This window comes from Sitophilus oryzae, unplaced genomic scaffold (assembly GCF_002938485.1).
Source record: "Sitophilus oryzae breed Bouriz unplaced genomic scaffold, Soryzae_2.0 scaffold_111_pilon_pilon, whole genome shotgun sequence".
Taxonomy (NCBI): domain Eukaryota; kingdom Metazoa; phylum Arthropoda; class Insecta; order Coleoptera; family Curculionidae; genus Sitophilus; species Sitophilus oryzae.
Genome location: NW_022145749.1, coordinates 3,543,256 through 3,558,408, shown reverse-complemented (window position 1 = coordinate 3,558,408; position 15,153 = coordinate 3,543,256). Strand labels below are relative to the sequence as shown.

General features: G+C 30.6%; 1 protein-coding gene across 2 annotated transcripts in view; it reads left to right on the top strand.

Annotated features, from left to right (window-relative positions):
- LOC115884053 (fibrillin-2-like) overlaps window positions 1–15,153 on the top strand; it is a 108,009-nt gene that overhangs the window by 18,720 nt on the left and 74,136 nt on the right. For both annotated transcript variants that reach the window (XM_030902512.1, XM_030902506.1), the window contains exon 2: window positions 12,695–12,766. In XM_030902512.1, coding sequence (XP_030758372.1) covers window positions 12,695–12,766 — 72 coding nt within the window. The remainder of the gene's footprint in view (window positions 1–12,694; window positions 12,767–15,153) is intronic.

The window sequence follows — 15,153 nt, the reverse complement described above, 5'->3', positions numbered from 1 at the left end:
GATTCTTCAGTTTCGCTTTCAGTTGGTTCCCGTTTGGAAAACAGAACGGTTCTGGTTCATTTAGTGGATTGTTCGCTCCTTTCCTAGCTAGATCATTTGCTTTTTCATTGCCTTCTTGCACCTAATTAGCACCTTCATTGCACCTTGGTGAGCAGACACCCAGAGTAGGAGGACTTTATTTTTCTTTGTCTAATTTGTTGAGCTTCTCTAGGCATTCTTTGACCAACTTCGAATTGATGGTTACTGAGTTGATCGCGTTAAGTGCTGATTGACTATCGGATAGGATGGCAATTTCCTGTTTTCGATATTTCCTATCTAAGATAAATTGTACGCATCTTTCGATAGCGTAAATTTCGGCCTGAAGGATACTGGGGTAGGTGCCCATTGGTTCGGAGTATTTAGTTTTCGGCCCAAGTACTCCTATCCCTGTCCCTGCTTTGGTTTTGGAAGCATCAGTATACCACGTTATGGTAAGGTCTTTTATATGCTGAGTAAGCGTTTCTTTCTTCCAATCCTTTTTATTACTCAATACTACAGTGAGGTGTTTCTCAAAGTTGTAAAATCTTGGTATATCATCCACTGGGAGTTATAATATAATATAATAAAATACAGTGTGTTGCTAACTTTATTTTATATAATGACATGTATGAAATACCTTGAAAACATTGGAAATCGACGCGACGTTATGTCACGACTTTGGTCACGATCCACGATGGTTTTTGCAGTTCACAGAGCTTTTTAAGTTTTTAATGCCACTTTTTCACAATTATCACGGGTTTGAGTAAATAAAATTTAAATTAAACTCACAAGATATCAATAATTACTTTGAAAATGGACGCTTTAAACACTTTTCGGTATTTTTTCAATGAGGGCGGTTTTAATTTTGAGAGATTTTATAATTTTTGAAGATTCTGACTTTGACAAGACAAAATTATTTCTGTTGTTCTTTGCGGTTGTTCTTAGCAACCGCTATAGCAGCGCCCTACAACGTATGCCGTCGGAATATAAGGACGAAATTTTCGTCTGTATATTCCTTTTAAAAACGTATAAAAATGTTCAATTTTAGAATCTTGAGAGGGTTTTAAATAAGCGGTTAAAATTTAGTTTAAAAATGATCATATTTTCAAAACCTCTCAGTATAGAGTATGACATTAAGCATTTTTGGAAACGGAATTTAATACAGCTCCACTTACAAGAAGCTAAACAATCCATTTAATAATATAGAATAGCCTTTAAAATATGTTTGTATCACCCTATATACTCACATAAATATTTTCAAAATGTACCTAACGCATAAATCACAAACCAGAAACCTGAAATAGTTCAGGAAACAATAATAATTGTGGACTAGGTCACACTGTAAATTTAAAAATCGTATTTTGTTATGACTGTTACTCCTAAATGCTTTATAGTTAATATTCAATCAATCAATTCATTTCCGTGAAACTATTTCATAAAAATTATTGAATATTTCTTAACAGAACGGTTTAGCTGCATTAAAAATGAATTTATTTCCGAGAATGATTACCTACTATAAACGCTTTCTTTTTAATTTTACTTGAAATAAAGTTACATTTCGCGGTAAATTTATAATTTGTTTATTGTCATATGTTAATAGATTAACATTTAATTCCTACTGTAGTTAATGGAGTGAATGGGTGTAAGAAGTTAAATGGCAAAAACTTTTTACAATAAGTTCTATTAATACAAAATTGTTTCATTGTTGCAATCATTTATTTTTCGTTAGTAAACGTGCATCTAAAATTGTACAGGGTGGCGCCTCTCATACGCCGCGGAGGCTCCAAGGAGAACGAAAGTTTGATTTGAAATGAAATTTTGTGACCATATGTAGGTTAATTCAGAGCACTTTTTAAAAATATATGTTCTACAGGGTGTCCCCCAAAAAAGTTACATATCAAAGTTGTGTTTTTTTTCTAATGGAACACCCTATATATTAATTAATTTTCGGATTCTAGGAAAAAAATAAAGGTGAGTTTTATTAAAGAAACATATACCTAAAATCTAAGGATTTTGACATATTTTACATTTTGTGAAAATGAAGAGTAAATTTTAAATTTTGATAATAGCTACACAAATTTTAGTTAACCTTGTATAGCCTGATATTTAATTATAGTAACCATTGTACGTTAAACCAAATTGAAATTTTACCCGAAAAGTTATACAGGGTGAGACAGTCACTTTTAAAAGCAAGTTACTCCTTTATTTTAAATTATTTTAAAAACACCCAGTATATTTTTCCGGTATTCAATAGAAAATTCATATATCTTCAAAATATGATTAAGGTTGCCTACCCATCAGGCAAAGATTTTCCTAGATATTTTAATTTTTATGATTTTACCTTAGTAGATCTAGAAAAAATCTAGGGTGGCTGTGTGATATACCTTTTGTTAATTTATTAAAAAGATTGTAGAGTAAAATACTCAACGGTAACAAAAAGATACACGTTTAAAACATATTTTAATTATTACAGAATTAAAACTAGATATAAACCTATAATTATGTAACAAAAATTAGCTAGAAATAAAATGTTCAAAATGCTTCCTTTCCTGTTAACTGCATAAAATGATTGTCTTTTCAAAAGGATATTTTCATTTTAAAAAGCATTATGTGGAGTTCTACCTCGAAAAACAGCTACAATAATTTCTCTCATGTTGTCGACAATAGTTGGTCGAGTTTTGTAAACACTGTCATTAACATATCCCCATAAAAAAACAGACTAGATAAAATCAGGAGCATTTAAGTATTATATTAATTGGTTAAATTACACAAACTAATAGAATCATATCAATTCTCTCTGATGTAGGATAAGTTTGCATTTTCGGCAAATTTCTGAGAATTTTTTTTGTTTTAACTGACACAAAATGATAACTAGTTGTTAAAGTTGGACTAATTAGACAGCTATGTTGAAGTAACGTCAGAAATATCACAGCCACCTAGATTTTATCAAATAATAAAGATCTACTCAGATGAAATCATGTAAATAAAAATATCCAGGAAAATCTTTGAGAGGTTGTCTACCTTAATAGTACTTTGAAGAGACATGAATTCTCCATTGAATATCGAAATAATATACTGGGAGTTCCATTTAAAATAAGAGAGTAACATGCTTTTAAAGGTGACCAATGTTTAATATTAATTTTGTCTCACCCTGTATAACTTTTTAGATCAAGTCTTAATTTGATTTAAAGTACAATAGTTAATTTAACTACATATTAACCTATACCGGGTAAAATCCAATTTAGGTAGATTTTATTGTAATTTAAAAATTGTTCTTTATTTCTAGAAAATGTTATATATGTCAAAAACCTTACATTTTAATCATATACTTCTCTTATAAAACTCACCGTTATCTTTCTCCCGGAATCCGAAAATCAATTAATATATAGGGTATTCCGTTACAAAAAACACTTTCTTGGAAGGACACTTTTTTTGCGGACATCCTGTAGAACTATCTATATTTTTAAAAAGTGCCCTGAATTAACCTACGTATGCTCACAAAATTTTATTTCAGTACAAACTGTCGTTCTCCTTGGAGCCTCCGGCGCCCGCGTATGAGATGCGCCACCCTGTATGTCGTCAGCTCTTAGACTCGAAAAGAAAACAATTCACAAAAGTTTACAAATAAGTTTCCAGCGAAAATAGGAAGCTACAAACAAACACTTAAACTTTGATGTACCGATCCCTAGCGGAACCTGGACAAATATTTGCAAGCATTTGCTCATGTTTTCGTTTGTACATTTGAGGTATGTTTATTAAAATGTTTAATAAAATTTTGCGCATTCGGTGTGTGTGCGCCTTTGGATAACATGCATTTATGATTTCAAAAATGTCACACATCACGCAATGTAGATTTAATAGCAATTGAAAATGTGTGCTGAACTATTAATAATAAAGACAATATATGTATGCTCAAAACTAATTTTCTATATATTCGTTATATTTAAAGAAAAATTATAAAAAATTCTGTTTTATTTCTGTCAATTACCCTTTTAAATATAGACAATTTGCGACATCGTTATAAAATGATTCAGGTGGCCCACATTATTAATCTATTTTTAAGAATTCAAAGACACTATTTATCTATAAATATTGTCTGATCTGCCAAACGAGCCATAGTTGTTTTTAAAATAGTATGTGATCACGTAAATATATTCAAAAAATTATATCAAAATATTGAATTCATCCTTAAAAATGTATTAATAAATTTTGTTAACATAATATAATATTTGGTTTTATTAAAGCAAATAAATTTTTGATGGTAAAATACTTTTAAGATTTCTGTGTATACTTTTTAAATATACAGGGTGGTCCGAACTGTATTTCGGAAACTTCGGAAGCATATTCTGCACATAAAAATAGGGAAAAAAGTTCGTATAAATGTATGTCTTAAAATGCTTAGTTTCAGAGATACAGGGTGTAGAAGTTTCATTTTTATTTCGATTTTTTCTAAATAATTTCTGAAGTAACATCAATATTTGGATGAAAATTGGTGTCTGGGAGTTTTTTGACATGAGAAATTTGATTTTGATGTCAAGATGACTCCTACTAGTAGAGGGCGCCACCTACATGTGTTTTGACTGTTTTGAAGCTTAATAACTTTGTGTCCGCACCTGTATAAAATTACCGAGCAAAAAAATATACATCTCTGTGACTTTTTATGTAAAAATATCTCTTTGTAAAAATCACTACGAGCAACGGTTCTCAAGATATTTAGAATGGAAATAGTCAATACATGTCATTATTGACGAAAAATGAACACGTTGAGTAGATTGTTATTTCACTGAAATAATAAATTTGGGAAATTTTTATTTTTTTCAATTAATCATAATTTTTTCTGCAAAAAATACGATAAAACAGTTTCTGTTGAACTTTTAGCACGAAAATATTGAAAATTTATGATTTCAGTCTAATAACTATTTAGTCAACATGTTTAATTTATGTCAATGATGACAGGTATTGACAATTTAGATTCCAAATATCTCGAAAACCATTACTCGTAGCGATTTTTACAAAAAGACCGTTTTCACGTGGAAAACGTCGTAAATGTATATTTTTTTACTTAGTAGTTTGATACAGGTACGGACGAAGAGTTATTACTCTTCAAACCAGTTAAAAAATATGTAGGTAGCGCCCTCTACTAGTGGGAGTCATATTGAAATCATCAAAATCAAATTTCTCATGTCAAAAAACTCCCAGACACCAAATTTCGTCCAAATATTGACGTTACTTCAGAAATTATTTGGAAAAAATCGAAATAAAAATGAAACTTCTACACCCTGTATCTCCGAAACTAAGCATTTTAGGATATACATTTATACGAACTTTTTTACTTATTTTTATCTGCAAAATATGCCGCCGAAGTTTCCGGAATACAGTTCGGACCACCCTGTATACTTAGTTCTATGTTGCAATAACTTCGATTAATACTTGCGATATTTAAAAATTATAAATACATACCTGGCCGCATATACCCATATTAAACCAATATCTCTAATTAAAATCTCTTAAAATGTTACTTTGTTTTATACAAGTATGAGTTCAATCTTCGGAATTTTGTAAGAAATTTTTTTATTCGTTGGTATGTTTAACTATTTTGTAATCAAATATTTTTATAATTATACTTGCTCCCATAATATTTGTTAGCTTATCATTTTTGACTAAACTAGACTAACGTGATTTTAAAAAAAAACTTTTGAATTTCTTCGCCTTTATTTATTACATCCTGTATATTTTCTAACTATTCCTCAAAAATAATTTTAAATCATATTTAAATTATAATCCAAAATCTATAAAACTATTATTATGAATTATAGTATAGTATTATAGTATATTCCTCAGTAATGTCCCCAGATTGTCTTTAAAATATCAAAAATCATTTTAATATTCATATTTCCAGAAAATAGTATATTGTTTTATTAGGAGTAAAAATAATACTTTTTGTAGCAGGACGACATTACAGGCGAGGCTTAAAAAGTAATTTTTACTGCGAATAGAACATGCTATTTTTTATTCAAACGTCACAAATATTTTTTTAAACAATTCTAACCGTTTCCAACAATATAAAAAGATTTAAAAGTAATACCTTGTAAGTAATTATACAGGGTAAGCCTTAAATAAGTGCAAATATTTTAAGGGGTAGTACCTATATAACGATTATGAGGTTTTTTCGTAAAAAAAAATTTGGAAAATTTGGATTTTTTTTTGTTTTTAGTTAAAAAACATAATTTGTTGATAATACAGCAACCTAAGTAGTAAATTAAATTTACTAGAAAGAAAATCCAGAAAAGATCGAGTAGTTCTCAAAATTTTAGCAAAAAATATATATTTTTTCATTTTCAAAGTAAAATAACTCTGATATTTTGGATTTATTTGAAAAATGATAGAGATAAAATATGTTTCTTTTATCGAGAACTACCACCCTTGAAAATATTTACACTTATTAAAGACTCACCCTGAATATCGAGAAACTATGGTTACGCCCGTTGAATTTGACACTTTAAATGAGTTTAATAATATATTTTCGTACTTTTATGCTGTAGAAGTGATTGACTTTTATGCCTACGCATTCAAATGACTTTTTTGTATTGTCAATCAGGTCGCAAAAATTAATACCGTGTGATCGAAAAAAAAAAACGGCGTCAGCGATGGCTATGAAATGCATTTCATAGTCGCTGTCATTTTATATGTAAAATTAATGAAGAATGGCATCGATCGTCATTTCCAAGCCAACTGGACGCCGTTTTTTTCGATCATACGGTATTTTTGTGACGTTTAGAAATTAAAAAGTATATTTTTCCAAATTTTGCTATTTTAGAGAAAAATAAAAAGTATGGTTGAATTTATAAACCCACCGGCAAAAAAAAACCGGCCACCAAAAACTAGACTCAAAAGTTGGATTTCAAAGTTGGATTTCTCGCGAACCACTCATTAAATTTTGATGATTTTTTTTTAAATTGTAAATTAATTCCTTTTTAACGGATGCTACGTCAGAAATTTTTATTCCGAATTTATGTTGAGCATATACAGGGCACAACAATAAGACGAAGTTTTTTGGCCGAAATTTGTAACACCCTGTAGGGTGCAGCAGCGGTAGCAGCTATTGCTAAATTAAATCACACTGTAGCCTCATCTTTTGTGAGCATTTTGTTTTTTTAATCACCTCATTATCTCTTTTTGTATTGGAGATACGCTGTTTTAAAACGAAAGTCTCGGAAAAATGCTTTGCAGGCAGAAAGTTTTATGTATAAATAATAATCAAGGCGACATAGGCGAAAACGGATTTATGAGTATTTGCAATATAACAAAAACGGTTGTCAAATTAAAAAATGCCATTATCTGTAACGGATGTTGCTCGTATTGTGGCTTTAATTGAGGATGGCCGAAGTCAACGTTATGTCTCCGATACCCTGGGTATATTTCGAACAACAGTCCAGGATGCCTGGAATCGGTATATGGAAACGGGAAATTTCACCAGGCGAGTGGACACTAGATATTAGTCCATTAATTTTTTTTTCCTTTTTTTAATTTATATGTTTTAGTTAATTTTCAGGTTAAACTTACCGTTTTGATGTTTGATTTGTTTTTAAAGCTTTTTTCGAGGCGTTTGTTTTACAGCAGCGTATCTCCAATACAAACAGAGATAATGTCTTGATTAAAAAAAACAAAATACTCACAAAAGATGAGGCTACAATATCATTTGATTTAGCAATAGCTACTACAGCTGCTGCACCCTACAGATAATATACTACTATCTAAATATTTTTCCAAGGCTCCTTGATTAAAAATTATTGTTTTTAACACAGCCATGGCACTCTAGATTGAAATTTAAAATACATTTTGTTTTTGAGTGAATATGTCAAAAGTTGACATATGATATATCTCATTCGATTCAGAAAGTCATTTTCTATCGAATAAAGTAAAATAATACGGAAAGTGCCATTTAAAAATCAAAAGTTTTAATAATTTACAGGAAGTGACCGAAAACGTCAATCAATCCTAATTTATGTCATACACTAACATACCAAATCTCGTTTTTTTATCTGAAAAAAATAAAAAAGTTTTAGGGGTGAGACTATAACTTTTGAGACACACCCGGTATATGATTTAAATTATTATTTATATTTGAGATTGCTTTTATTCATAATTTCTGTTTATTACAAAACAGTCTTATGGAGTTGTTGATCGTTACAACAAACATCTCACCAATACTAATACCATACGATCGAGAAAAAAAAACGGCGTCAAAGACGGCTGGGGAATGACAATCGATATAAATTTTGACGAGGTGAAGCCCTAAGCGTCGTTTACTTGGCATGTACTGTGTTCTTTATTAAATGACGCTTAGTGCGCAACAAGTTTTAAGTCAATTTTTAGTGTATTAATTAGTAAATGGCGTCTAGTATTAGTAGTAGTAAATTGTCATTCACCAGCCGGCTTTGACTCCGTTTTTTTCGATCATACTGTATTTAGTAATAATGGAAACTAATTTATTTTACCATAGAAATGCGTTTTGATTTTTTTATAAAAATCTTAGCCTTATAAAAAAATCAGTCATACTTATAAACTAATTAACTAGTGAATTTTTTAATATTCCTGTAAATTAATTTTAACAAACAAAATCTAAAAATATATAAACATAATGAATGAAAGCTATAACTTTCATTCTTATTTCTTAATAACGTCCAATTTTTTTTTCTTAGAAATGAAGAGCAAACCATCGGTCTAGATCAATATATTTAAGTAGAAAATTTAAATTACATCTGTTATAATAATAGACTTTCCAAATTTTATTAAAATTAGCTATATGAACATACACATCTATCTATTCGCGTTGTTTTCTTACAATAATTATGATTTAATTTATAGATTGGCTCGCTGACCTACACTTCCTTCTTATAACACATGTGGGTACCGTATTATTGTTAATTTCAAAACCAAATGCAATCCTACATCTTAATTTATTTATAGATGTGCACAGAAATGTACATATGTATAGTAGTTAGATTATTTTTGCAATAGTACATTATTAGATATTCGTGTTTTGGGCTAAGATAAATGGTTTTTAAATTAATAGAAAACATAAAATAATCATTATTTAATTCGTTCGACATAAAGTCTAACAAACCAGCCTGGAAAGATTTTGACAACCAAAAAAATACAGAAAATACTATTTTCCTGTTAATTTAGATCAGAGACACAATCTTTCCTATAAATTTAGATCATGACAGACTTATAGAGTAATTTTATAGGGAAACACCCTTTGAATAAAACTAAGGGGATAAAACTAAGGAAGAGGCATATTACAAAACTCCTATTAGCATAAAATATATAGCTACACTATACCGAGTGTTTTTCAAAATGAATTCACTCCCATAACTTTTTTATTGTTCCAGATAAATAAACGAGATTTGGCATGTTTGATTGACGTATTCAATTGTTTTCGGCCACTTCCTATTTCACCAGAAATGACTACAACTTTTGATTTTTGAAATGGCACTCTTGGTATTTTTTAATTTATTCGATAGAAAATGACACTCTGAATAGAATGACGTATAATATATCCACTTTTGACATTTTCACTTAAAAAAATCTCATTTTACCATGACTGTGTTAAAAATACTAATTTTTAATCAAGGAGCCTTGGTAAAACAGATTTGATCGTCTAATGTTTTTGGTGTCCTGGTCGGTTAAAAGATGCTCAAATCGTATTTTTAATCATATCTCAATTTTTTCAAATGGAACGAGGGTGGCTCATTAGCATATTTGTAAAAATATTTTTTTACGAATAATTTGGTACTATACACTTGGTATTTCAAATCAAATTGTGGTTATATTTATAGCCGGGGTACTCTAAATTGAAATTTAAAATGCTTTTAATTGAAAATGTCAAAAGTTAACAAATGTTATGTTATTCTATTCAGAATGTCATTTTCTATCAAAAGAAGTAAAAAAATACCAGTGGTGTCATTTAAAAATCAAAAGTTGTAGACATTTCCAGTGAAACAGGAAGTGACCGAAAACAATTGGACGGTCAATCAAACCTAATTGTAAAAATACGTCAATCAAGCCTAATTTATGTCATATACTAATATACCAAATCTCGTTTTTTTCATCTTAAAAAGCAAAAAAAGTTATAGGGATGAGCCACTTCTGAGAAAAAGAAATTCCATTTACAATTAATACCATCAAAAATAAATCATCATCGGATCACTCTGAATCACCGAACTTTAATAAACATGTCATTCCAAAATGGTATTTTTCCAAAATGTCTTAAGACGGCAATAATCATTCCTCTGCATAAAGGAGGAGACAAAGATGAAGCTAACTTGCCCAATTGCACTCGTTCCAACGCTATCTAAGATCATAGAAAGGTTGGTTAAAAGAAGGCTGGTATCTTTTCTGTTTAAGTACAAAATACTTACTGAAAATCAACTTGGATTTCTAAGCAACAAGTCCACAAATGACGCTATGTTTTCCCTCCTTAATAAAGTTTACTTCAGCCTAAATAACCATCATTCTACACGAACAATTTTCTGTGATTTTTCTAAGGCGTTCGACTGTGTAAATCATAAGATCCTAATTAATAAACTGCAGCACTATGGGTTCAGGGGAACATCTCTCGAATGGTTTAAGTCGTATCTGAGCAACAGAAGTCAACTTGTGAGGGTGGATACCACGTTGTCTTCATTTTAAACAATAAGACTGACAATATTATTTGTATAATGTTTTGTATTATCTTTTGTTTGTTTGTTTGTGTACCTTCTTTGTTTACTTTGTTTGTTTAGTTTACCTTTGTCTACAAAAAGTTTTTGACAATAAAGGCATTTATTTATTTATTTATTTATAAACATCTGGTATATTCTGTGCTATTAGGAAATATGGCCGACTTAAATTACGGTTTATCAGTGGTGTTCTAATTTTATTTAAAACGTGTTAAAATATAAATTAGGAAATTAGGATAGACTCACAATACACCAAAACACTTTTACTTTTACACTGGACGCGCGTTTCGCTAACCATGTTAGCATCATCAGCAGATAATTATAAACTCGATTATAAACTAGTTTATAATCATCTGCTGATGATGCTAACATGGTTAGCGAAACGCGCGTCCAGTGTAAAAGTAAAAGTGTTTTGGTGTATTGTGGTGATTTAGTGTTTTTATTTTGCTGTGTAACACCAAAGGTTCCAACCCTCAACTGTAATAGACTCACACATTAAATGTTACTACTTTATTATTAAAATTGCAAAAAAAAGGTAAATAAAAACAAAGTAAAAGTTAATATAATTATTTAATAAAAAATACAGATAAGCTACTGACACAACTAAATCAAATTAATAGCACATTGCACAAGTAACTATTTTTAAAGCATCTTTTAAGTCTTGACACAGTGTCTTTCAAAATTTGTGCACTTTGCATGAAACTTATTAGAAAATAAGCAAGAAATAACATAAAATAAACTCAGAACCACCCAACAAATCCGCAAAAATTTAAATACATTTCAAATGTGTCAATTGAAACATCAAACAGAACTATCAAAATTAGAGTATTCTGAAGTCTGAAGTCTGTGATGCATGTAATATAAAAATAGTATTAGACCACTTTCTTAAGAAGAGTCTGTACTGTTCGAGTCGCTCTGAGGGGTCGGGTAAAGCGGGTGTCTGGCCGAAGGAAATATATACTATATTTCAGAAATCTGCCCAAGGCTTAGCCCGATTCTGTCGTCTTAACACGTATCACACACCCAAAATTTCAAACACACGTGCTTTGATTGAGGCTTGATTAAGGTTTGCAGAGCTTCAGAATTTCTCATAAAATAGCGAACAATTTGTTACAAAACCATATAAATTATATATCACTGTAATAAAAAAACTTCAATTTATTTCTGTATTGTAACGGATTTTTAAATTATGTCTTTATTTTCGAGAAAATTTAGTCCAAACGTAAGGAATATTTTCTTAATGGTTGAAACCATCAAAATCTTAAACATAAAGAAGTTGTCTAAAAATGTGTTACAATACGGATATAATATAATCCTTTATCTTTAATTTCCTTCTCATTTGTGTAAAAATACGTAGCCAGTTTTACATAAAACGTTAAATGCCGAATGCTTTTAACGTATGATTTTGCTACTTTTTCGGACTAGTGAAATGGACTCTAAGTTTTTTTTTATTTAAAGGAAACACCTCATCGATAAAAAGAAATTTCGATTCCATTCGAAATTCTCACCTTATTTTTAGTAAATGAATAAGTTTTTGAATATTTTAGTTTTTATTCAGTTACATCTTCTATGATCTTCCATTCTTAATTTCCAATGGATATTTTATGTAGGCTGGAAAATCCTTATAAATATAATAAAATTGTAGTTCTCGCTGTGATTCAACTTACGACTACCAATAATTTAGAATTTTGTAGATAGGCATAAACGCCTATTTTGGTGGTCATAATTTTAGAATAAAAATAGAAATATTACAATAGACAATCAATAACTCTTGCATTTAGGCGGCAAATACACAACGTTTTTCATTTCATGCTTTATGGGTATTAGAGAAATAGAATATAATATATCGTATCGTCAGAACTTAACGATTTATAATATTGTTCCTTATACTTATACCTACGTTTTTTAGTATTTCAGGTGAAATATCTATTGATTTATTTCCTTTTTTTCAGGTATACAAGAAACAGTGGGACACAAAGATCATAATAAAATTAGACATAAGAAACATATGAAACATAAAGATAGTAAGTATCTATAATTAATAAAAGTAATATTGGCATCAACTTTAACGCCTATATCAAATATGGTTGACCTAATATACAAAGAGATAAATAATATATATAGTCTATATCTTTGTGACGTGTTTGTTTCTAGAAAAAGACTTGGGTATTTCGCAACTAAAATTAAAATATAAAAAATAAAAGTTATTTTTTGTAAACAGTGTAGAATCCAAACGGAAACTAGCTTCTCAGTGGATTTTTACTCGTTAAACAAACTTGCCTAACCCACAAAGAAAAAACGTTTCTGGAGGTATATGCAGGGTGCTACAAAGTCGAGGTACGAGCATTGGTATCTCGGAAACCGTAATAGATACGAGGATGGTGGCAAAGTTGCGCCTTACAGCGCTTTCACATGCGACGGACCGTCCGCTACGGACCGTCCGTCGTGTTTTTTCAAGATAGCCGTCGGACGAACTCCGTCGGACGGAGCATACGCGCCCATGTGAAATTGTTCATATAAACTTATGGTACTTGCTCGAAGTTGCGGACGCTCCGCTCCATCTGAAAGCGCTGTTAGGATGTTCATGAAGATTCCACCAAAAAAGTTTTAAAAATTTCAAGGATTAGTTATTTGCAAAAACGACATTTGGAAAATAAATTTGCGCCTTCCTGTCGTTATTTTTTAGAAAATGGAAAAAAATTGACATTCTTAGAGCCTTTATCAGGGCTATCTGATAAATTTTTAGATTTTCAAATTAGCTAATAGTTTTTAAAGAAGCATGCGTAATAATATGTTATTAACCAGAGGATATGCCAGTTACTATTAAAGGACAGCAAAATATAAACACTAAATCACCAACAATACACCAACTGATGAGATTAGATGCATATGAAAGCATCAGAATTAATAAATGTAAAGATAGTATATGAACAGAGTCAACGGTCCAGTTCCTTCTCAAAGTTCTTTGTTCCTACTACTCTAGTGGCGGAAATCTAACTGTTACGCTCAGCTGCCTCGCCCTGACTCGGTTGGCTAGATTTTGCCACGCCCACTTGCTTGCCCACTGAGCGTGTATACAAACGCTCAACTTGTAGATTGTACTTTAGTTTATAATCATCTGCTGATGATGCTAACATGGTTAGCGAAACGCGTCCAGTGTGTAAAAGTAAAAGTGTTTTGGTGTATTGTGGTGATTTAGTGTTTATATTTCCTTTTGCTGTGTAACACCAAAGGTTCCAAACCCTCAACTGTAATTAAAGGACATGTTTACTGTTTTAATGTGCTGAAACGTCTAGAACTATTGGCAACGTCGCTGCTAGTCTTCCAGAATGAAATGAGTTGGTCCGTCCCACCACTCCTCGCGACGGCCCATGGTCCGTTATAGCGTACTACGTTTAGCCTTTGGTTTAGCTTACGGTGTGTTTGAAGTGGAATCAAGTCCGAAGTTAACTTTTTAGTTTTTCAATAGTTTTGTTTTTGTTTAATGTACTTTTGAATCTGCGAATTTTCAATATGGTACGACAGTGTCAAATGTGTGGACAAATAAGCTCAAATTACCCGAATTTGTCTTTTCACAGGTAGGTGTTGTTCTGCCGCGCCGTAATCGCCGTACATAGGCGTTCCAATAAGGGAGCCTCTCACAATTAAAAATAATTTCCAATTATATTTGATGAAATTTGATCTATTAAAACAAGAACGTAGTAGCCGGTAATTAAATTATAATTCGTCTCAATTACTACCTAAGTGTTGTAGATCATAACAAATTTTGAATATAAACGTTTGAAACTTTTATTATAAGCCAGAAAGTGACATTTTTTTCTTAAAATTGCGTCCTATTTTGGTCATTATATACGATATTCTAAAGGAATTTTGCTCAACAAATAAAACAAAGGTGTTTACCCGACCTTTTTACATTTTATTGCTTTATTATATCTGCCCCTTCGGCCTTGTTTAGACAATTTTACCACCGTACAAATACATCTTCCTAGAGTTATTTGTACGGTGTGTTTAACTTTTTTAGAATGGGACGAACTGTAAATAATTTTTAGGCTACTAGTTTTATGCATACCTATAGAGAGAATGACCCAGGCCTCCAAAAAAGCTTTTTACCTATTACGTTTTTGGTTTGTGATTTTATTTCAATTTTTTTACATAAGATGGGGGCTATTGTAACGCACATTTTCAAAATATTCTTGTCAACATACAGGGTGATTCAAACCGCAATACATATGCTTAATACAGTTCATGAAGATTAGGACATTTAACTAAAATTTGATTATGAAGCTACCTTTAAAAGTAATGGATTTGTAAATAAACGTAATAGGTATTCATTATTATGCGACAGAAATCTGATACTGTAGCACACCAGTTTTATTTTATACTTTTAATGATAAATGCCTTCTATTGGCGA